The 21,470-nt window shown below is 46.5% G+C and overlaps 2 protein-coding genes across 9 annotated transcripts in view; both read left to right on the top strand.

Annotated features, from left to right (window-relative positions):
* Nucleotides 1-7,581, top strand: part of LOC309355092 (signal transducer and activator of transcription 5B) — a 69,433-nt gene extending 61,852 nt beyond the window's left edge. For all 7 annotated transcript variants that reach the window (XM_081885591.1, XM_081885594.1, XM_081885590.1 and 4 more), the window contains 4 exons: nt 728-883; nt 2,089-2,140; nt 3,153-3,260; nt 3,957-7,581. In XM_081885591.1, the coding sequence (XP_081741717.1) occupies nt 728-883; nt 2,089-2,140; nt 3,153-3,260; nt 3,957-4,083 (443 nt within the window). In that variant the 3' untranslated portion in view covers nt 4,084-7,581. The remainder of the gene's footprint in view (nt 1-727; nt 884-2,088; nt 2,141-3,152; nt 3,261-3,956) is intronic.
* Nucleotides 7,582-19,488: 11,907 nt separating this feature from the next.
* Nucleotides 19,489-21,470, top strand: part of LOC309355084 (inactive phospholipase C-like protein 2) — a 36,292-nt gene continuing 34,310 nt past the window's right edge. The window contains exon 1 of one of the 2 annotated variants that reach the window (XM_081885572.1): nt 19,489-19,995. In XM_081885572.1, coding sequence (XP_081741698.1) covers nt 19,762-19,995 — 234 coding nt within the window. In that variant the 5' untranslated portion in view covers nt 19,489-19,761. The remainder of the gene's footprint in view (nt 19,996-21,470) is intronic. The other variant, XM_081885571.1, reaches the window with a different exon arrangement.

Here is a 21,470-nt window from a genome sequence, read left to right on the forward strand (position 1 = left end):
GCATCGCAACCCCAGAGTCATTCGCGACTGGACTTAACTGTCAGGGGTCCTTTACCTTTAGAAGCTTAGCTGCTGTGTTATACACCACTTGTAGCTTCTGAACCATCATCAAGGACTGCACCACATAGAGTGCACTGTAGTAGTCTAATTTGTAAGCTACCAGAGCATGCATCACTGGCTGACTTACCTATATCAGGAAGGCCAGTAGCTGAGGGACCAGGCAGTTCTGGAAATAGGCACTCATACCTGATTTGCTGAAGCAGTGATGTTTTGTAGTAGTCATAAATGTGTCTATTTATTTATAAGATTTCTAACCTGCCCTTCACCATAAGGTCCCAGGGCAGCTCACCACAATATATTTTTTTTTTAAAAAAAAGATGAAACCATTACAATTATAAGACAAGTGAAATGGTTACAGATAGTATGAAGCAGTATAGAGTCAGCAAAAGAGGAGGTCCCACAGAATAAACTTACATAAAGTGTCACAGGCCAGGGTGAAAAAAAATGCCTCTTCAGCATATGGTGAAAGCTATACAGATGCACCTCTGTGGGAAGGGAACTGAGCAAAGGAGCTGCCATACAGAAAGCCCTCTGTCAGGCTTCCTCTCCCTTCAATTCTGCGTAGGTGTTTTGCTTTTATTTGGGGATTTGTCTCTGTTTCTGGTTGGTCAGCAGAGCTGCTTGTTTTGTTTCTGCTGCTGAGTTATGATGCTCTTGGGTCTTACAGCTGATAGAATGTTCTGGAACCTGATGCCCTTCACCACTCGTGACTTCTCCATCCGCACCCTGGCAGACCGTCTCGGGGACCTCCCATACCTCCTCTATGTCTATCCTGACCGTCCCAAGGAAGAGGTCTTCTCCAAATACTACATGCCAGTCCTTTGTAGGTTTTGCAGCACCAAGAGAAAACTGACCTGATCTCTTCAGGCATGGTCTATTCCCACTCTCACATCTAATCGCAGACAGACTTCTTCTGCATGCCTCTGGCAATTCAGCTGCAAGTCTCTCGTTTTCCCCCGCTCTGGAATTTGTGTGATCTGTGTTGCACTGTTGTATGTGCAACATTTTTTTCTTTAGGGCAGCCTTTCTCAACCTTGGGTCCCCAGATATTGCTGGACTACAAGTACCATCATCCCTGCTAGCTAGGGATGATGGGAGTTGTAATCCAACAACACCTGGGAGCCTGAGGTTGAGAGAGGCTACTTTAGGGGGATATATAGAAATGACTGTAATGTTTAGCCAGGTACATAGCATAGGTCAGAAATGGCTCTGAGAAGAAGCAAAAGGAAAGGGAGAGGAAAGTGGGTGGCGCTAGAGTTGGATTGTGTAGAGGCTGAGAATATGGAATTGCAGGTGAAAATGATTTATTGGAAAAATGTCTTTGTGATGAATGGGGCTCCAGGAGAGAACAAGGTGTCTTTTTTAAAAAAACGATGTTTGGCAGCTGTTCTTGCAGACAGAATAGCCAAGTTGCCAGAAATTAGAAAAGCTCAAAAACAGATAGGATAAAGCGTGCCAGGAAGGGCTATAGGTGAGGTTTAATCTTGCCTTCTCCATGAGCCAGAGGGGTTTCCCCTGGTATGCATGACCCAGTGTATGATAGCCTTTTCATTATATTCCTCCCTGCAAACTGTATTTCCCTTGACTTTGGGATACAAGATGGGTGGCAGCTTAGGAGTAGGGGGTACATTTTCCTTTGTGGCACCTACCTTATGGAATGCTTTTCCAGCTGAAGTCCATCAGGCGCCATCACTATTCAGCTTCAGGCAGCTGATGCAAAACTATACAATAGTTTTATTTTTTGCTGTCGCAATTCTGCATTCTATTTACGCTGCTGGGATTTGTTAAATGAGTTGTATATCAACACATTTCTTTGAGAGCACATTTACTGTTTGTTAGCCACGTTTAGTCTCTTTGGAGAAATAGGCAGGATAGGAAGACAATAAAACAAATAAAGCCAAACAGGAGGAACAGGGAACACCAAACGGTTTCAATTTGTTCATCTATTTGCATAGAGCTGATTGGACAAGATGCTTGCATGCCCTATGTAATAACTCAGTGCCTCGCCCTCTTTTTTTTCTTTTGCAGCAAAGACGGGGGATGGGTATGTGAAGCCACTGATCAAGCAAGTTGTGCCAGAGTGAGTACCATGGCTCTTTAAAATCTCTTTTTTAAAAAATGGAAGGAAATGTAAATATTTGGGGTGGGAAGCAGATGTATTCTCTCCTTTGGCTGCCATCTCTCCTCATTACCCCGCAACCTAGAGTTCTGGCCACTGCCCTATCTCCAAACATGGGTTGATGGCTTCTTCATTCGGATCCGTGTTTTTAGAAACCTGAAGGGAGCTAAGTATGTCTGGGTCTATATCTTGTCAGCGCTATCCCCAAGGGAAGGAATGGGTAGGAAATGGACATGGTTGAGGACTTGTGGCTTTCTCAGTCAGGGTTGTCTTTCTCTCCACAAAACCCCTCCCACTGCGATGAGCCTTTCCTTTTTAGTTTATTTTCTTGGCAGCTATGTCTGCTCCCTGTTTGACCAGCTTCCAGTTATGATGCGAGGGAGGGATTTTGACTTCTTCAGATACTGACAGTCATGGGGGGGTCCTTAAAACACAGGGCATAGAAGGCATGCAGGGAACAGGAAACGGAACTCCTGGAATGAATGAATGAATAAATGGCAGTGGGTAGAAGGCAGGAGAGTATAAGCTAATTGGGACAGATATGCTGTTGCTGCTGAGGGAAGGCCGAAGGATTGCTAAAAAAAGCAGGATAGAGGCTGGGAAGACTGCTAATACAGAAGTGATCCTCATTTGTCTATACAGTGGTACCTCGGGTTACATACGCTTCAGGTTACATACACTTCAGGTTACAGACTCCACTAACCCAGAAATAATACACCGGGTTAAGAACTTTGCTTCAGGATGAGAACAGAAATTGCGTGGCGGCGGCAGCAGGAGGCCCCATTAGCTAAAGTGGTGCTTCAGGCTAAGAACAGTTTCAGGTTAAGAACGGACCCCTGGAACAAATTAAGTACTTAACCAGAGGTACCACTGTATCAAGTGCCCCTTTGGTGGATTTAGGTGCCCAATGCAATGGGCAAAAGGTCCCTTGGGCATATGAGATGATTACCAATGCGGTCCCCATCTGTTGCAGGTTTGCCACTACATCTGGAGACTCTACAGCTGGAGGGCCTACCTACATGGATCAAGCTTCCTCCCCAGCTGTCTGCCATCAGTCCCTGTACAACACTTATCCAACAAAGTAAGTAAGGCTGGGTGGGTGGGATATTCGGGAGGAGGCTCTCCATTGCAAGTGGATTCTGCTTCATGGCCCTTCACCCTGCTCTTCAGCAAACCTGTTATTATTCAGCGTTGTATTTAATAACTTGCTTGGTAACTATGGGCAACCAGAAATTCCGTACAGGAGAGTGAGTGGGCCGGCAGGTTTCTCTGTTCTTCCTCTCCCAGGCCACTTGGTTTCTATACTGACAACAGAGGAAGGAAAGCCTGTCCCTCCTTCACCAGTAGAGGGCATTTTAAAAAACAAAACAACAAAAAAAACCAGGCTGCTAAGAGGCTAATTGCTAGCCGCGAAAGAAGAGGATTCTCCGTCTCCTTGGCCAACATAGAAACATGGGTTACTCGCCTCTTGCCAAACCAGTAAAATAAAAAAATTGCAGGCTGGTAATTTTTGTTGGCTTATTTACAGGGCAGCTGCCATTGATGTAAGTTCTGCATAATCTTCTGTTTAAACCCAAGTTAACTCTTCTGGCTTCCTCCAAACAAGCCAGAGGACTGTAATTTTCTGAGGGTGTTGAAATGTTGGCTTGAAAACCACAGCTCCATCACAAATAGTTCCCCGCATTTTCAGAAGCGGAGAAGGTTCTCTCCCAACCCGTCTACACACCTTACACCTGCAGCCCACCTGACCTATACTACTCCTTTCTCTCCATCTCAGCCCCGACTCCGTGCTGGACCCAGAAGCAGACTATGACCTGGATGACTCGATGGACGTGGCGCGGCACGTGGAAGAGTTGCTGAGGCGCCCCATGGACAGCCAGTGGATTTCGCACGCCCAATCATGACCATGCCACCTCCCCTGGAGAGACCGTGTAGAGACTGTGAAAAATGGGGGGTGCTGCCGTTAGGGAGTACAGCTGCTGTGTGTGTGTGTGTGTGTGTTTGAGGGGGGTGCATTTCCTCACCCCGTAGTGAGGGCAAGCCTGCCCTGCACTGACTGGGGTGTGGGGGCTGTGCCTGAGAGGCAGTGGACCTTGTCTCTCCCCTTTCGCACGTGCAAAAGGCAGTGGAGTGTATCGCTTGGCTTTCTCATCTGCTCGGCTTTTCTCGGGCCTTCTGCTTTGGCGCACTGCCTCCTTCTGCCAAGCTGCCATATGATTTGTGTTGGGGATCATTCCCTCCCCTCTTCCCAGGATTCCACACACTGCCACGTCCTTTGCCCAGGAGCCTTTGGGCTGAGCTGTGGAGGAGAGTAGGCCTTATTTGAAGTATTTGTCTTTTGTAATCTTTTTATGTGTCTGACATTTCTTTTCTCGGCTGCTCCCGGGATAAACGGGTGTGCGTGCGCACCTGCCTGCCTCTGACCTGTGTTTCCCGGGTGCACACGTGTGTGGGCAGCAGCATTCTGTGCAAGAGACCCTGACTCAGTGGGAGCGCTGCTTCTATTCAGACCCCTTTGTAGTAGCCCACTCTTACCAGGTCCCCCTGGGTTGATAGAACCCTCTGGAGTCGCTATCTGTCGCCTCACCCCAACGCCATTCTTTTTGCCTTGTCGCAAGATAGTCGCGTACCTTTTGGCTTTTGATATGCCCGACATTCTGCTCCCAGGTATCACAAGTTCAGCAGATGGCTGAGGGGTGGTGATGGTGGTGGTGTTTTTAAATAAATTGGAAGCGGAAGTGCATGAATTAGAATCAGAAACAGTGTTTCCCCTGTTAGGATTAGGGGTGGCACGGGAAGAAGGCCCCTGGATTTCATTGCTGGGTTCCGAGGGAAAAAAGGGATGCCTTGAGTGGAGATTTCTAGATGCATGGACAAAGCCTGCCCAATCTCTTCCTCATTTCTTCTGATCCCCCAGCCTCCCACCCTCTCATTTGGCTGAACAACTGGGAAGAACAGCTCCCTCCAAACGTTATTTTTTTTACTAACTGGTAAAGCTCAGACTAATTTCAACACCGAAGTTATAGCTTTCTCACATACGTATCTGTGGAACAGGTAATTTGTTAGGAGGAAGGATTCAGCCTCCGATCTAACAGCTGCCATATTTTTCCTGGCATCGACAAAACAAGTGTACAGTGAGAGGTTGTCCTGTTCACTTTTTAAAATCCAGACTTCCCTTTGGGGTGACACAGCTCTTGAATGGTGCTCAAATGGTTAGAATACATCTCCCATCAACAGCAGGCAAATGGAAAAGCCAAATCTTATTCGAGCTCCCGGGGATACAGCCTAAGTTTGCTGTGAGGACTCTGCTAAAGAATTTTAAAGACTGCTTATATTAAAAGCTGAAAAGTACAGGTGTGTGTGTGTGTTTCCACCATTTTCAAGTGGTAGAATCAGCTAGCGTTAACAGCTGCTTTACACCAGCTCAGCCTATTTGTCAATCTAGCACAGTATCGGCAGCTCTGATTGGCAGCAGCTCTCAGGGTCTCCAGCAGAAGATTCTCCCATTAAAGGCCAATCTGCAACTTCGTACAACTTGTGCATGTGCTCTGCCACCAAGTTATGGACTGACCCTGATCAGATTCCAAATTCCAGAAACCATTTTGAAATCTTTTGTATTGTAGTGTGTGGATATGGGGCTGGGGGGGGGGGGATATACCCTAATGTCCATAGTGGAAGGGGAAACATTGGATGGGTAGGGGAAGATCGAAGACTCCTTTTGCCACCGTTCTGAAAACCTGGACTTTTGTTGAACCTTCTGCTCAGTAGCCCTTCCAGAGAGGAGAGGTGCGGAACCTACCTCCTGTGGCAGATTAAGGGTTTCATCAGTGTGGGAGACTGGCACTTCTCAATCAACCCATGGGGCTTATCCATTAGGAAGTTCTGTGGAGAACTTGCCCAATGGATGATTCTCCCTATTGGTCAGTTTGGGAGATGGGGTGCAATGTAAATTTTCTACACTGAGACACAATCATGTCCTGGGCCTGACGCATTTCTTGGACATAGGGAAGAGCTGCCGCTTAGCGGTAGAGCAGATTCTGTGCACGCCGAAGGCTGCAGGTCCAACTTCCTTGCGTCTTCAGGTGAAGACAACCCCACACACCCACTTGAAACCCTGACAAGCTACTGCCAATCTGTGTAGATGTTAATGAGCTAGATGAACCCAATGGTCTATGATTCGGAATAAATAAGCTTTCTGTGTTCCTAAATTGTACGTGACGCAAAGCAAGGTATCACGTTTAAGGTGACAATGCTTATGTGAAATGAATACATACGCTTTAAAATCCTTGTAATAGACTGAAGGCTGGCAAAAAAAAGTTACAGGAGCTTTGTATGTCAATCCAGCTTCAGGTTGGAACATAAACAGTGATCAACAGTCTAGCACAGAACAGGGTTGTGATAACTTCCTGTTTCTCTTTCCCTTTGCACAGGGCACTGTGATCCGCTAGGCAGTTATCCTGTGGGGATTGTACAGGAGAGCACAGTGTTTCCATTCATTTCCGTGGAAACTGCACACAAATTCCTGGTGGATTGTGCCTGTCCCATTTTCTCTAGTGAGGCCAGGCCTGTCCAAGCAACAGCTGCAAATGTTACTAGTATTTTCGGGGTGGGGTGGGGGAAAGCACCCTAAAAAACACAACTATTGCACTATTTTAAATAGTTATTTTGCCAAAACTATGAAGAGTTTTGATGGAAAATATATATATAAATATTTTTTCTGCTAATATATCACTCTGAAAAGTGAAGTCATAGGAGCAACTGATTTTTTTTATTATTATTATTATTAAATTTGGGGGAAACGGGAGAACTCAAGGGATATAGATTTAAATGCCTTTTAGGTTTTATTTGGAACAAAGGACACTTTTTATGTGGAAAATACATATTTTGATGAAATATTAATGTTTTGAAAGATGTTCTCTAGCCCTGTGCTACTAATAAAGTGTTGTCTGCAATTTTGCAGGGGAATTAATGGCCAGTGTGTGTTTTTTGGTTAACAATGGCCACTATGGTCAGGGGAGTAAGGTTTGTGAGTGCGTTGGGAGCTTTTACAGTTTTAACAGCGAGTAGATGGAAGAAATCTCTCTGTTTTAGGGAACAGAGAACAAGAACGTAACAACTTGGGGGTTTGATTGCACAGGGATGTAGAACGGGCTGTTGGTCGCTTCCGTCTTTACTGCCCAATGCTTGGACACTGGAGTAGGGTGGAGCCAGTGAAGTTAATTGCACAAGGAAGGAAATCTCTGGAAAGGGCTAAAATCTAAGGTATTTTATTAAGACCAGCTGATTCCTAGGTTTTTGTTTGTATGTTTGTTTGTTTGAATCATTAAGCAAGGCATCTATGAATTTCAAAAAGTGCTAGAGGCTGATTCAAATAAATGTACTTGTCTTTTATGTGTTGAAAAGGAGACTGGTCATTGTGTCTTCATCCCAGTGTATTTTGCTACCACCTTTAACCTTTTGAACTGGGAGCACAAAGTTAATCTCAACTGATCTGCATAGTGCTTCCTGACTATTCATTTTAAGGCTCTCCCATACTCCCATGCCTCGTTACCACTGACTGATGATGATGTAGTGCCTCTGTTGGGCGGACATGCCTTGCTCCTTCTGTCCACTTTTGGTCCCCACCCTTCACTCAGCTCTCACCTGTGGCTCCTAGAAGCTGTCAACACACAGCAGCTTCTTGTATTCAACAAAACACAAAAGGTGTGGGAGGATACAATGAACAAACAAATCCAATTCAGCTAGCAATCAGTGTGAAAGGGGACACGGGTATCTAAAAGCAGTTGAGGTGGATGATGGCATTTACCCAGGAAACCTCCAAAGTAACCAAATCACGTTGCTCCTACAGGTACTCCCTGACACCCTGCTTTCCCTTGCCCCATGCAAGTGAATGGGAGAAGATGATGTAAAACACACTCAAGGACATAGGAAGCTGCTTTATGCCTGGTCAGACCTGTGGTCCACCTAGCTCAGTATTGACACCGAAGACAGCAAACAGCTCTCCAGTGTTTCAGGTAGAGGACGTTCCCAGCCCTACTTGGAGATGCCAGAGATTGAACCAGGAAACATGCTTGCAAAGCAGATGCTCTCCCACAGAGCCATGCCCATCCCTGGCCCTAATGATCTGCAGTGAGGCAGCTATGCCTGCCTTCTCCTTGAGGACGAGTAGCTGAGTCCCTCTCGATTTTTTTTCCAACACAGGCAGCTTCCTATCATCTCAACTGAGCTGGTCCTGGCCCTACTTGCATATGTCGGTGAGAGTGTTAGATCACTCCAAGGAAAGGAGTAATCTATGGGAAGGATCTTGCAAGCTTTGCGACTCCACTTAATAAGGCAAAGTGGCAGGTGATGGTAAAACTCACTCATTCACTGACCCCCACTGCCTGGGTTTACGTGGACAAATAATTTGCCCTGTGACCGTATAAGGCAGCTTATCTCCGACAGAAGACAATTGGTTCCAAAAAGTAGCGGTGCTGTCAGGGCAAGCCTTTGGAAGCAGAGGTCCATGGCCTTACTCAGCAGAAAGGGCCTAAGCGTAGCAGAGCTGTCTTACTGCATTTTGGAATAAGCGGGATTATGTATGCCATCAAAAGCACCCTTATCTCCAAGACCATTTAAGTCGCAAGTTATACAACTGCAAAACAAACAAGGGCCCATACATATCACATATCTTGGCTTAATGTAGATTGTGAACCCCTTGTGCCTCCTTTAGTTCCCCCATTCACTGATGGGGCATTCTCCAACTACTGCTGTTTCACACTTTCTCCTCCCTGAATAGAGAGATTCCCTGTGCTTTGAAAACATGAATGAGAGAGAGCGCTACATTAGTTGAATCTCTGGATTTCCAGTTAGGAACGAAGCAGTAAGTCCTCAAAAGATCAACAGATGCAAAAGTGGGATTGCGTATAACTGCCCTGTTAGCATTGTGAAAACAAATAATCATGAAGGCACTATGATAAGGGTACATGGAGGGCCCTATTCCCACTCCATCCTGGACACTTTGCTGTTACCTGTTCTGGATTAAGCACAACACGGCCACCAGAGGGTGCTCGGAAATTGAGTTTTTCAACTTGGAAAAAGTGAATGTAGCCAAATTGCAACTAGGCTCTTACATTCAGAAGGGATATTTCCATCCAGTTCCGCTGTTCTGTGCACAGGAGCTAACCTCTAGGGGCCAAGGGGGCTTCGCCCACCCCCATTAACATATTTGAGTGGGCTGCCCCCCCAAAGTTGATGGGCATTGCCATTCAAATGGTGTGTGTTCTCAATGGGCTCAGTTATGTGGTGCAGGGCTTACCTGGTCCCCCCAGCATTTGTATTCAAGTTGGCACCCCTGATTCTGTGTGAGTAAAAAGCCCACATTAAGCCCCATCTGAAATCGCCCACTGGAGAGTGTAAAGTATGCCTGCATACTCCGAAAAGAGGTTAGGATGGATTTGCAGGTAGGCCTCCAAATCACGAATCTGACCCCTTACAAGGAAAAGCCAACTCTGGCCCTTTGGCAGCATTCTACCCATCCATTACCCCTTTGTTCAACAGCTGTGGAACAGAGCAATTCAACAGATGGAAGTTTCCACATCACTGCAGGGGAAAGGCTTGTCTGTTCAACTGTCTCCTGCAGCTGTTTAAGATAGGGGTGGGAACCTGTGGCCCACCATGTGTTGCTGGACTACAACTCCCATCATTCCTGGCCAAGCTGGCTGGGGCTGATGGGGTTTAGAGTCCCACACAGTCTGGAGGGCCACACCTGGATTAAAGCACAGGAAATGTGCCCTGGGTGGGGAGTGTTAATCCTCTTTAATCTATTTGCCTAGGAACTTTAGGGGAGGGACATCTCCCAATAAACATAACTTCCCAACCTATTCCCCCACTCTTTCCTTCTCGCACAGCATTCATTTCGCTTTCTTATCATTTGAATGCATCCATCAGTGTTGCACAGAAGCAGGGCCACCCGCAGCATTGTTTTGAGAGATCTGATCCTGTGCATATAGAAGCTACAATCAGCCTATGGTTTTATATGGCTCAATTCCCAAACTTGACTCACATTCACACCAGACATTTAAAGCAGTATCATACCACTTTATAACAGTCATGGCTTCCCCCAAATTTCTTAAGGGGGCGGGCCTACAATTTCCAGTACCCTTACCAACTACAGTTCCCAAGATTCTCCTTGGCCGTATAAGAGTGCGTGAAACATATGGTGTGGGTGTGACTTCACTTTTCAACTTTAAGGCTGATCCAGAGAATGTATCTGAAGCAATGAGACAGAGCTCTGGGAAAGCACAGTGCCTTTTCTCTGCACAACGGAACCATAACCTGACCCCAGAGGCGTGGGAGTGTGGGGACTTTTCAGCTCAAAGTCTGTGGCTTTCAGGCTGATCTGAGACTTGGGACTTCTCCTTTTAGTACTGCCCGTTCCAAAATGCTTCTTAAGTTGACTGTGTTCTGCTTTGGTTTAGGAGAAATAGGAACGGTTGTGTATCTGCGTGTGTGTTTAAAAGATGAAGCACAAGGAAGTGGGATTATCTCTTTTGCTTTGTGGCTACGAATGAATCTCCTTTAATCCCCATTAAGAGATTTGTGTGTGTGATTGGAGGCCGACTTTCCGTTTTGATTTTCTTTTTTTAAAAAAAAATATATTTTGCAGTACTGTATAACTTTGGTTCCTGGCAAAGCCTCTTTGAATATGGAGTCACTTCCATGGCTGGCTGGGACCAGCTGGTTTCCGTGGACACATGCAGGCTTCAAGCGAAGAGGCTAGGCCTTCCTGTGGAGGGAACCTACTGTGGGGACAGCTGCTGCCCAGAGATGGGGAGGACGGGGGCTGCTAGCATTTGGAGCTTAATGCTGGAAGAATCTGAACCAAGGCAGGATCCCCGGTGAAGGAGCACAGTTTCCCTTGTTACAGTCACATGGAAGCTCTGCATTTAAGAAAACCAGAAAGCTAATACTCACTACAAGAAATACACACATTGATAGGAAAGATCCCTGAGGTGGAGATGATCTTGCATCTCAAGAGAAGAGAGAGCCAAAGTAAGCCTGCTCTCAAGAGATGAATGAAGGAATAGGAGGGAAGCAGGAAGTGAGGAAGCAATCCTGAGAGTATCAAGCTAACACTGAATTAAGGGCCATGCAGGTAAGCACAAGAAAGGCAGTCTAGGAAGCTTGGAGGTACCCTTTCTCGTGCAGACGCATCAGCCTACAGTGCAATCTGAGTTGCGCAAGGACAGCATCCAGTGCTTTAGCTGTTTTCTTCCACTTGACAGCTTCTTCCCTGGCCAAGGTTTCCACTTCTTCCCATGGTGTTGGTTTGGGAATGTCATCTTCCCTTGCAAGGTAATGCTGGCATGCTTCTGGGCAGGCTGAGCATCCTAGTGCAAGCTCTGCTGCCCCTTCCGGCTGTGCATCTTCCTCTGGAACTTCACTCACCTTGCCTCCCAGCATTGGCACAGCCTTTGTTGCCCTCCATGCCGCAAACCAGCACATCTGGTCCACATTCTTTGATAGCCTCTTGCTGAAAGGGCGTTCCTTCCGGTTGGTGTGAGCTCTCACTGATTTTCTCCATCTTGGAGTGGAGAACTCAGTATCATCCCATTGTGTTTTTTGTGTGTAGAGTATCCTGCTAGTGTTCCTTCTAATGCAGAAACATCAACCTATAGGGGAAGCTGAGTTGCATCCTGACACTTCCAACAGGGGCAACAGTGCAGCCAGGAATCCTAGATCTGAAAGTGCCTTTCCATCTAGGTGGGCAGACTTCAGACTTCTCAGATCTAATCTGGGTTGTTGCTGTTTTACAAGAACCTCAAAAATCTACCAAGCAGAGCAAAGGGCAAAAGACATATACACTGCATACACTCCATACATTTAAAGTGCATTATTATCCACAGGGAATCTTAGGTACCGTAGGTTGCTAAGAATTGTAGCTCTCAGTTGAGTTCTCCATAAATCCCTCTGCAGGGGTCTATATACCTGTATAAAAATCTCTTTTAGATCTTTTATTGTTTAAAAGCTGCACTATCAAATTGCCTATCTGCGCTGAAAAAGTCTGGGTGGGGCTGCAGGGGTATGAGTGGGGCGAGACCAGGCATCACACTTCCTTTATGCCTCTTCCATACCTGGAGGGCTGCCAGCAGTGAAGTATGAGCCCACTTTAATTTAATCCCACATAATTTAATCCTTGATATAGGGAAATTGGGGGTGGTTGGCTTTTGCTGCCCAACTCCCCAAGGGACTGAGTCCCCTAAGTCCATGATCAGTCAGAGATGAATGGATGGAGGCATGGTGCAATGAAAACAAGGCAGATCTTTATTATTCTGTTGCAAGGAGGCAAGAGAGACCCAGAACCAGGAAGAAGCATCTCTTTTAAGGGTTTGCATTTTAGCATGCAGAAGAAGGAGGATATCCCCTCTACAAACATCACACATAAGATGGGGTTACTGTGGCTCAGGCAGACGGAGGTGTGATATTCCTAAGTATTTAGCAAGTTTAAATAGTTCCAGACACAGTTTACACAAAACATTAGCATTTGATAAGACAATCAGGATGCCCTGTCAGACATTCCTCAATGCAGAGCATCTGGGCAAACAATTACAATTAATACAAAGGAGGTTCATAGATATAGGAGAGGAATCTTTTCAGGTACTTCCCCTGATTGGTATCTGCCTGCTTGTTCTCAGCCAAGTGGGATTAAGGAGGCAGAGGAAATATTTAGAGTCTTTAGGGAGAGCCAAGAAGGCTTTTGGATTGCTCTCCTGTACTATTTTAGACATGTGGTTTATATGCTTACGTAAGTGTGTTTACCTTGTGCAATTATCAACATTTATTCTATATTTGAGACCTTAGAATTTCTATAACATCCTCAACATATTTTTGACATACGGTAACGCAGCCATTTTGTGACCGGTGCCTCTGGCACTCTCAAAATTCAAAAGGTACCTACTAGTCCAAAAAGGCTGTTTTTGTTTGGAGGACAGATAAATTTACTGCTCATTTGGGTACACGGGGTTAGGACTGCAGCCTTAAGTCTCTAAATCCATATTCAGCGCCTGAGAAGCATGGGAAAAACAACCACCACAACTTCTTTAAGACTAGGTACCAGGGCAGAGGGGTGGGAGCAGTTTAGTAAAACAAACTGCAGCACACAATCCCATCCAGAGCTTTAGAACTACCGGCCCCAAATAAGTAAATACAAACACAGCTTTCAAAACGACAAAATGACACCCCCCCCCTGAAAAAGTATTTTAAAAGCCTCTGGAAAAACAGGTGCCGTTTCCAGAGCACGTGAAACATAGCCCCCATGACATTTACAAGGAAAATAGGATTCCCCCACTACCTTCAATAGAAAGCAAACAACAACAAACAACTTTTCCAAACGCTACTTTCTCCGATTGACCAGTGAAAGGAGAGGAAAGGAGGAACGAAGGAATTACTTACCGGTAGTTGGAAATAAAGTTGTTTGCTAGTTGCCTAAAGAGCCCTTGGCAGCAACCTTAGTGGCAGGCTGTGTGGCAGGAGTTCAAAGGTGCCTTCTGGCATAGTCTCCCAGGCGCAATTAGGCTTGATTGTTAGCCTGGTGAGGGGGCTATGGCTCAGGTGATTGACAGGTGACTTCGGGTGATGCCCGAAGTGGGCATGGTTTAGAGAAAGGCCAAACTAGAACCCAAGATTCACCCACAGGCTGGAGGCCCTGCCCACTACCTCGGATGCAAATTATGGCCATGTGCAAAGTGTGTTTCTCCAACTTGCCTGCCCCATCTATGTGCATCTGGAATTAGGGGACAGGCAGAGTTTTAGGGTCAGAGGAAGACTCCTTTCCATGCAGGGCCACACCACTTATCCAGAGTCCAGGGCTTAGGTTTCAAACAGTTGGGTTATTTTAGATTCTGGCCTTAATGGTCTTAAATGGCAATGTATATTCATTTACGGTACTTAAATTGGTCTTTAGATGATGCTGTGTATTGTTTTGCTTCAAATTGTGGAAAGCCAGCAGCCGTGCTTGCATTCAGGGGCCCTCCTGCTCATTCTGCTGGATGCAGCCTGGATTTCTGCCCCAAAGCCCTGCCTCGCTGCCAGTGCCAGTAGATTAAGGCGGAATTGGAGGCTGACGTCTCTAAGCACTTTCCTTTGGGCCTTCCAGCACCTCGTCAGAAATTCATCACTCCCATCTGTTCCTAGTCATCATTTCACATCTCCAGTGTGCTAGGTTCTGTACAAAATGTGCCATTATTTAGGACCATCTTGTTGCCAGCAGTGAATCGTGCAGGATATGCACAGCTTCAGTGCGTTTTCGAAAGGATGCTGTGGACGTACTGCTGTGCTGTTGCGCAGCAAAGCAGAGAAACAGCTTTCGTCCTAGCTAGCCTGTTGTTGGGGACAATGGGCATTTAAAGGGCAATTAGGGTATACTTTTTGGCCCAAGCTGCATCGAAACATTCCTGGAGTTCACACTCACCTGCAGGATGAAAGAAGGATGACAAAACGAAGACCAGCTTTCTTGGCAAGGAGTGCTGCAAGGAGAGTTAAAGGGCAACAACTGAAGAGTTGGTTCAAGCATCCTGCTGAACTGATAATGTTAATTTAAGACTAGCACTGTCTACCTCAGTCTGAACCCCGGTAAGACCTGTTCTAGGCTGCCCATTTGTGAAGAAACAAATGATTACAAAAGCCTTCCTGCAATTTGCCCAATAATAAATGCTGGAAATGTAATGAGACTGAAGGTACCTTTTACCACCTTTGGTGGACCTGCCCAAAGATTAAAGCCTTTTGGGAAATGATCTATAATGAAATTAAGAAAGTCCTTAAGTGGACTTTTCCTAAAAAACCTGAGGCATTTCTTCTGGGCATGGTTGGCCAATCGGTGTTAAAGAAGGATAGGACATTTTTTATGTATGCTACTACAGCAGCAAGAATTCTTCTGGCAAAGTATTGGAAGATGCAAGAACTACCTACTCTGGAAGAATGGCAGACAAAGGTGACAGACTTCATGGGATTGGCAGAGATGACCGGCAGAATTCGCGACCAGGGGAAAGAGACAGTGGAAGAGGATTGGAAGAAATTTAAAATATATCTTAAAAATTGTTGTAAAATTGAGGAGTGTTAAGATGTCAAGGGGTAAGAAGTAGAGAATTACAGCTGTAACTAATAAGTTTAAGGAAATTTAATGAAAGGGAACTAATAGATAAATTGACTAATGGGTTGCTAAAGAACTGCAAAATAAGGATGCAGCGAAAGGGAGGTATGGGGAAGTCGGAAGGAAGAATGTGTACGAAAATAAGATTATGATTTAAATGTTTTGTATGTTTTTGTTTTGTTTTTGTGTTTTGTTTGTTTCTTATTATGTGTTTGAAAAATGAATAAAAATTATTTTTTTAAAAAACAAAACAAAAGCCTTCCTGCAAACAAAAAACCATCTTGCAAATGCTACCATGAACTTAATCATTAATGTAATGGATACTGAAAACAACAACAATAATAAATGTACTGTGGTGCATTTAAAAGGCTACTTAATCATCATTATGATAACAAAATAAAAAAATTCCTTCCAGTAGCACCTTAGAGACCAACTAAGTTAGTTATTGGTATGAGCTTTCGTGTGCATGCACACTTCTTCAGATACTTCCAGATACTGGAAGGAATTTGATTATTTTGTTTCAACTACGGCAGACCAACACGGCTACCTACCTGTCATTATAATGATATTATTATTACTGATAATTATAACGATGTCATTGTGGCACATAAGGAGATTTACCTTGTATAGGCAACCATGAATTTTAACAATTGTTATTTAATATTTTATTGCATAAACCTTTAAAAAGACAAAGTCTTTCTGCAAAGGAAACTTTTTCTTGAAAAGACTACCGGGAACTTCATTAATTTCCATACCAACATCCCTTCCCTCTGCTCAGTAAATGGGGACCAGAAAACAATATGGAAAATGGGCAATAATCTCTTCCCTACCAACAATATCATCCAATCCTCTGCCCTTTTCTGCATGGACATGCAAGTAGACGCTGGCCTCCGTGCTTTGATGCCAGCAGCTGGTGCTCAGCAGGGCCAGGTAGGGGGTTCCTTCTGCTCCACACTAATTGCTACCCCACTACTAAGGCCAGCATCTTTCACGAGTGCTGGTCTGGGTAGCTGGAGCCTTGCAAAGCTGCATTGCCAATTATAGAGCGCCAAACGTCCAGGATCTCATTAACGCTGCTCTAGCTCTCTGAATGATCAGTGGAGAGTCAGGGATAGCAGTCCTTCTAAGCCAGGTGCAGAGTGGGGCGTGTTAGCTGCAACAGGCAATTTTTTCATCCTGAAATTGCTGGGAACCAGCTGCTCTGGAAAACAATTGGATCATTCTGGATTAGATGAGGCAGTTATTGGCGGATGATCACAGCAGCTTCTGACATCCAGTCTAGGAGTCAGTGCCGAGTTCTAACATGTTGACAACGAAACAATGTCCCCTTGCTGTGAACCAGAGTGGTTTTTTCCCAATAATAAAATTTACACCATTTTGATGTAATTGCAGGCAAGAACATGGCACCAGATTTGGCCTCCCTTGTCCCAATCAGCTATTTTGAGTTGGTTCATAGTGAGCTTGCTTCTGCCATATACTTTTGACCTCTAAGCTACTTCTTGCCTGCGAGATTAATTTGTCACCCCAACTTTTCTCTGAAGAGCTCTAGGCAGCATATGAAGGGTTAATTTAATTTATCACAACAGCCCAGTGAGGTAAGTTAGACTGAGAGAGATTAACTTTTTTAACCATCACAGCGGGACAAGGATTTGAAGTGAGGTCTTCCCACTCCCAATCAAATACTCAATATTATCCTACTCTAGATTCTTGTAGAGAGTTGTCTCTGTTATACTGGACTGCCTGGTTACCTGTGGTAAGTAAGAGCCATCTCAAGGCGACCAATATAAGTTTTTTTTTGTGGGGGGGGGGTTTGGCACACTACAAAATAATTTGTTGATGGTCTTTTTTTCTAGTAGGTCACTGGTACACTCTAAGTGGCTGACATTAGGATTCCTCAGTAATTAGACCGCTAACATTTTATGGTCTAGTAACTGGATTTATTTGCAAGTTTGTTCCCTCTGGTAAAGATTAAGTGATTTATCACATTGGAATGGTTATTATAAAAGAGTGTCTTTCCCACAAATGGTATGTAGTTTATAAAAATAATAACAACACACACACACACACACACACACACACACACACACACACACACACAAATAAACTTCCAGAATCAACAAGTGCATAACATCCTAAAAGCAAATTTCCATGTCAGAAAGAATTTTTTCTTGGGCTTGACCCAATGGATGGATTGGAGATGGAATGGAAACACAGACACGGTGGTATAAAAAGGGTAAGAGAGAATCAATAGTTATGTTTAGTTTCAGTGGTTCATTTAGGTAAATTTGGATGCTGGACTTACCCATGGTCTCACTGGTGGTGGTGAGGAGGCCTTTAGGAGAGTGATATGTATTGCTTCACCTACTTCGAAATATAGCAAAACAAGTTGGGGGCGGGGGGGGGGGCTTCATGTTTATTCTGCTGGACATCTGCCACAAATCCGGCTCTTACGGTGCCACTGTTCGAATCGCGCTTCTTGGCACAGAGAACAAAATCCAGTAGCAGCCACAGTCAGTTGACTTAATATCAACAGTTAAAAACAACCAGCTATGACAAAGCAGTGAGTATATATATATTTTTAAAAAGGCCTGGAGTACAGAAAATTATTAGCCTGGCACTGAAAAGGGTAATGGAGGCACCTGACAAGCTTTTCTAGAGAGAGCACTGCACTATCAGGGGGCCACCACTGAAGAGGCCGCCTTCTTGTAGGCACCTTCCAAACTTGAGGTTGAAGGGTCAGTTGCACAAGGGCCTCCACTGACAACCCCAAAGGGATATTTTAATCCTCCAACTGTCATCATATTCTCAATATACTGTAATACCCCCACCAAATAAATTGCTATTTGTCCCAAAAGGGGGGGGGAGTGAAGGTACCCATCCCATCTTCTGCCATTAGGCAGTTAGCTGCTCTGGGGTGTAATGGCATGAAAGGGCCATTAAAAAACATACAAGAAAAAAACACCCACATAAAGCTTTCTCCAGTACCACCATTCTAATCTGATTCACAACCTATTGCAGTAAATAACTTTTTGTTAATAAAAAAATAGGCATGGCAGATACTGATCATAGATCTCCCACATCTCATTTTGTTTGACCCTCAGCCTAATTTACATCACAGGGTTGTGGTAAGCATAGGGAAGGAAATATCAGGCACATTCCCTATCCAGAAAGGGTGGGATAGATATACAGTGGTACCTCAGGTTAAGTACTTAATTCGTTCCGGAGGTCCGTTCTTAACCTGAAACTGTTCTTAACCTGAAGCACCACTTTAGCTAAAGGGGCCTCCTGCTGCTGCCGCGCCGCCGGAGCACAATTTCTGTTCTTATCCTGAAGCCAAGTTCTTAACCTGAAGCACTATTTCTAGGTTAGCGAAGTCTGTAACCTGAAGCGTATGTAACCTGAGGTACCACTGTATAATATATAAATAGGGTCTCAAAGCCTGTTTGGTAACAGTCCTGTGACCAGGAGGACCTGACGGTTAGATAGGGTCAAATGCATAATGGGTTGGGGTGGCTGGATTCAGTTAGGTAATGTTAGGCTCTGGACTTCATCGCACTGGGTGAGGGGATCTTACGGTGCTAATTACTTCAGTGCACGCACACACCAAATATTTAAAGCGTATTTCCCGCCCTCAACGAATCCTGGGAACGGTAGTTTGCCCCCCTCACGGAGCTACAATTCCCAACGCTCTATGAAAACTACAGTTCCCTGGATCCTTTGGGCGGTGGGCTTTAACTGTGTGCTGTGTTGATGCAGCCGTTTTTGAAAACGTGGCGAGGTCCTGCTGAGTGGGAGCTGCCCTTTTCCCGCCAAGCCCCGTTTTGATGGCAACCTGGGGGGGGGGTCCGTCTGCGCCTTTGAGGAGGCTTATCCACGCAGGCACTGAAGCCATAACAATCACGGGCAGGCGGCTGAACGTGTGAACGGAGGAAAGCCCTGCATTAGCGTCCCTTGCATTAACCCTGCCGCCGCGGGAATCCAACAGGCGGGGGCGCCGAGCAGCCCTCCGGGGTGAGCTCCAGGCCCTCCCAGCACAGCACGCGCAGGGGCGAATTCTCTCCTTTGATTGCAGCGCCGGCAAGAGGGGGAAAAAAGGTTCCGGGGCTCCAAAGAGCGCCTTGGTGGGAGGAGGGGCGCGGGGGAGGAGGAGCCAGCGGGGCGCGCGGTTACGCGGGTCTCTCGCTCGTGGGGCCGCGCCGCGGTTTGGGGTAGGGGCTGTGCTGCGCCTGGCCCCGCCCCAGCCGTCCCACCATCCCTCCACCCCCGGCAGCGGCAGCGTCTGCTCGCTCGCTCGCTGTGTCCCTCCTTCCTTCCTTCCCCGGCAAAGGGGAACCGGCATTGCCAAGCCGGGGGTCAGGGGCGCGCGCCAAAAGGCGTGCAAGCGCCGCTGGGGCAGGAGCTGAGGACCCCGTCTGGGCCGGGCCGGTGCGGCTGCTGGGAGCCCCGGGGGGGGATGGCGGACGGAGCCCCCGGTGGTCCCCCCACGGGCTCGCCCCGGCCCGGGCCCCCCCGCGCCCCGCAGAAAGAAGGACCTGCAGCCGCCGCCGCTACAGCCGCAGGAGCCCCCGGCGACCTGAGTCCGCTGCGCTCCGCTTCCGGAGGCTCCGCTTGCAGCAGCCGCGACAACTCGGCCGAGAGGGACCCCCCCGGCCTGGCCAGGACCGCCCCCGCCGCCGGCATCATGAAGGTGGGTGCTGCTCGCTCGACTTCCACCCTCCTTGTACCGCCCTCCGACTCCTTTGGCACGTGTGTGTAAGGTTCGTTCCCCCCACCCCATTGAATCTGGAATCCCCGCAGGGATTTCCCAGCTCCCCCTCCTTAAGGACATCCTTACTGAGCCCCATAACAGCGGCAGCTAATCACCTCTTTTCCCCTGTCGCCGCCACCGCGTACCACCATTTCTGTCCTCATCTGACCTTCTAAATCTAACCTAGGGATCCAGGAGAGATTCCAAACGCAGCAGCTTTGCCTTGCCCTCTCCGCGCCGAGAGCGCCCCCGCAAGGAGCACCCCCCCGCCCCGCTTCAGTGCCACCCCCCTTCCAACTTCATCCCTTTTCAGAAACAACAGGTGCTGGGGTTCCTGCTTGGGGTTTTTCACTGGCAACAGAGAAAGGCACTCTGCATATGCCCAGAGGTACTCTGATCATCTTGGTTTGAGACCTTCAAGGCTGGGATGTGTGACATTGAAATCTGATTCTGGGGTTCAGAGTAAGCTGCTCTCCTCTGGAGACCCCCCCCCATATTCCAGAATAGATCATCAGCCTGGTCAGCCTTCACCTTTGTAAATCCACACTCTGTCCCCTGAAGTTGGAGCTTCTGACCTTTGTCAACCGCTCCAGCAAAAGGATACCTTTGAGCCCCTATACCAGCAACAACAAAAACAGCATTCCAACTCCGTACATGTGAATCTTTTTTTTTTTTTTTTGCTTTCTTAAGGAGGCATATTCAAAACTCGCTTTATGCAGACCCACTTGGTACAAAGCACTAAGACAAACCAAGGATTAGTGTGAATGAGTGAACATGCAGGTTCTCAGAGCAAAGAGTACAGCTGCTGCCACTATGCTACCTGGGTATGCATGGGTATTTCTGGAATGTGTGACCTGGTTCCACGGAATAACTTCATGTTTGAAGCAACATGCATGTTGCATCTACAGTGTCCTCATAGGCAGTGGTCCATCTGCACAGGCAGGTCATTTCTAAAATGTTGCAGCCATAAAATGTATATGGATGAGAGAGGGTCGAAAGTGGCACAAATGGTAGATTTTCTCCCAACTTTGGTCTGCGTCATGCATTCCCCTACATCACTTGGTTACTGCATGCTTGCACAGTGGTAGCCCGGGTTAAGTACTTAATTTGTTCCGGAGGTCCGTTCTTAACCTGAAACTGTTCTTAACCTGAAGCAGCACTTTAGCTAATGGGGCCTCCTGCCGCCGCTGCTGCTGCGCAATTTCTGTTCTCATCCTGAAGCAAAGTTCTTAACCCGAGGTACTATTTCTTGGTTAGCGGAGTCTGTAACCTGAAGCGTATGTAATCTGAGGTACCACTGTATTTAACAACTTGCTCAGTAGCCGTAGGCCAGCCTTCCCCAATCTGGTGCCCTCCAGATGATGTGGACTACAACTCCCTTCAGTCCGACTGGGAACTGTAGTGCTAACAGCTAT

This window comes from Podarcis melisellensis (assembly GCF_964234715.1).
Source record: "Podarcis melisellensis genome assembly, chromosome: 13".
Classification (NCBI taxonomy): Eukaryota; Metazoa; Chordata; class Lepidosauria; order Squamata; family Lacertidae; genus Podarcis; species Podarcis melisellensis.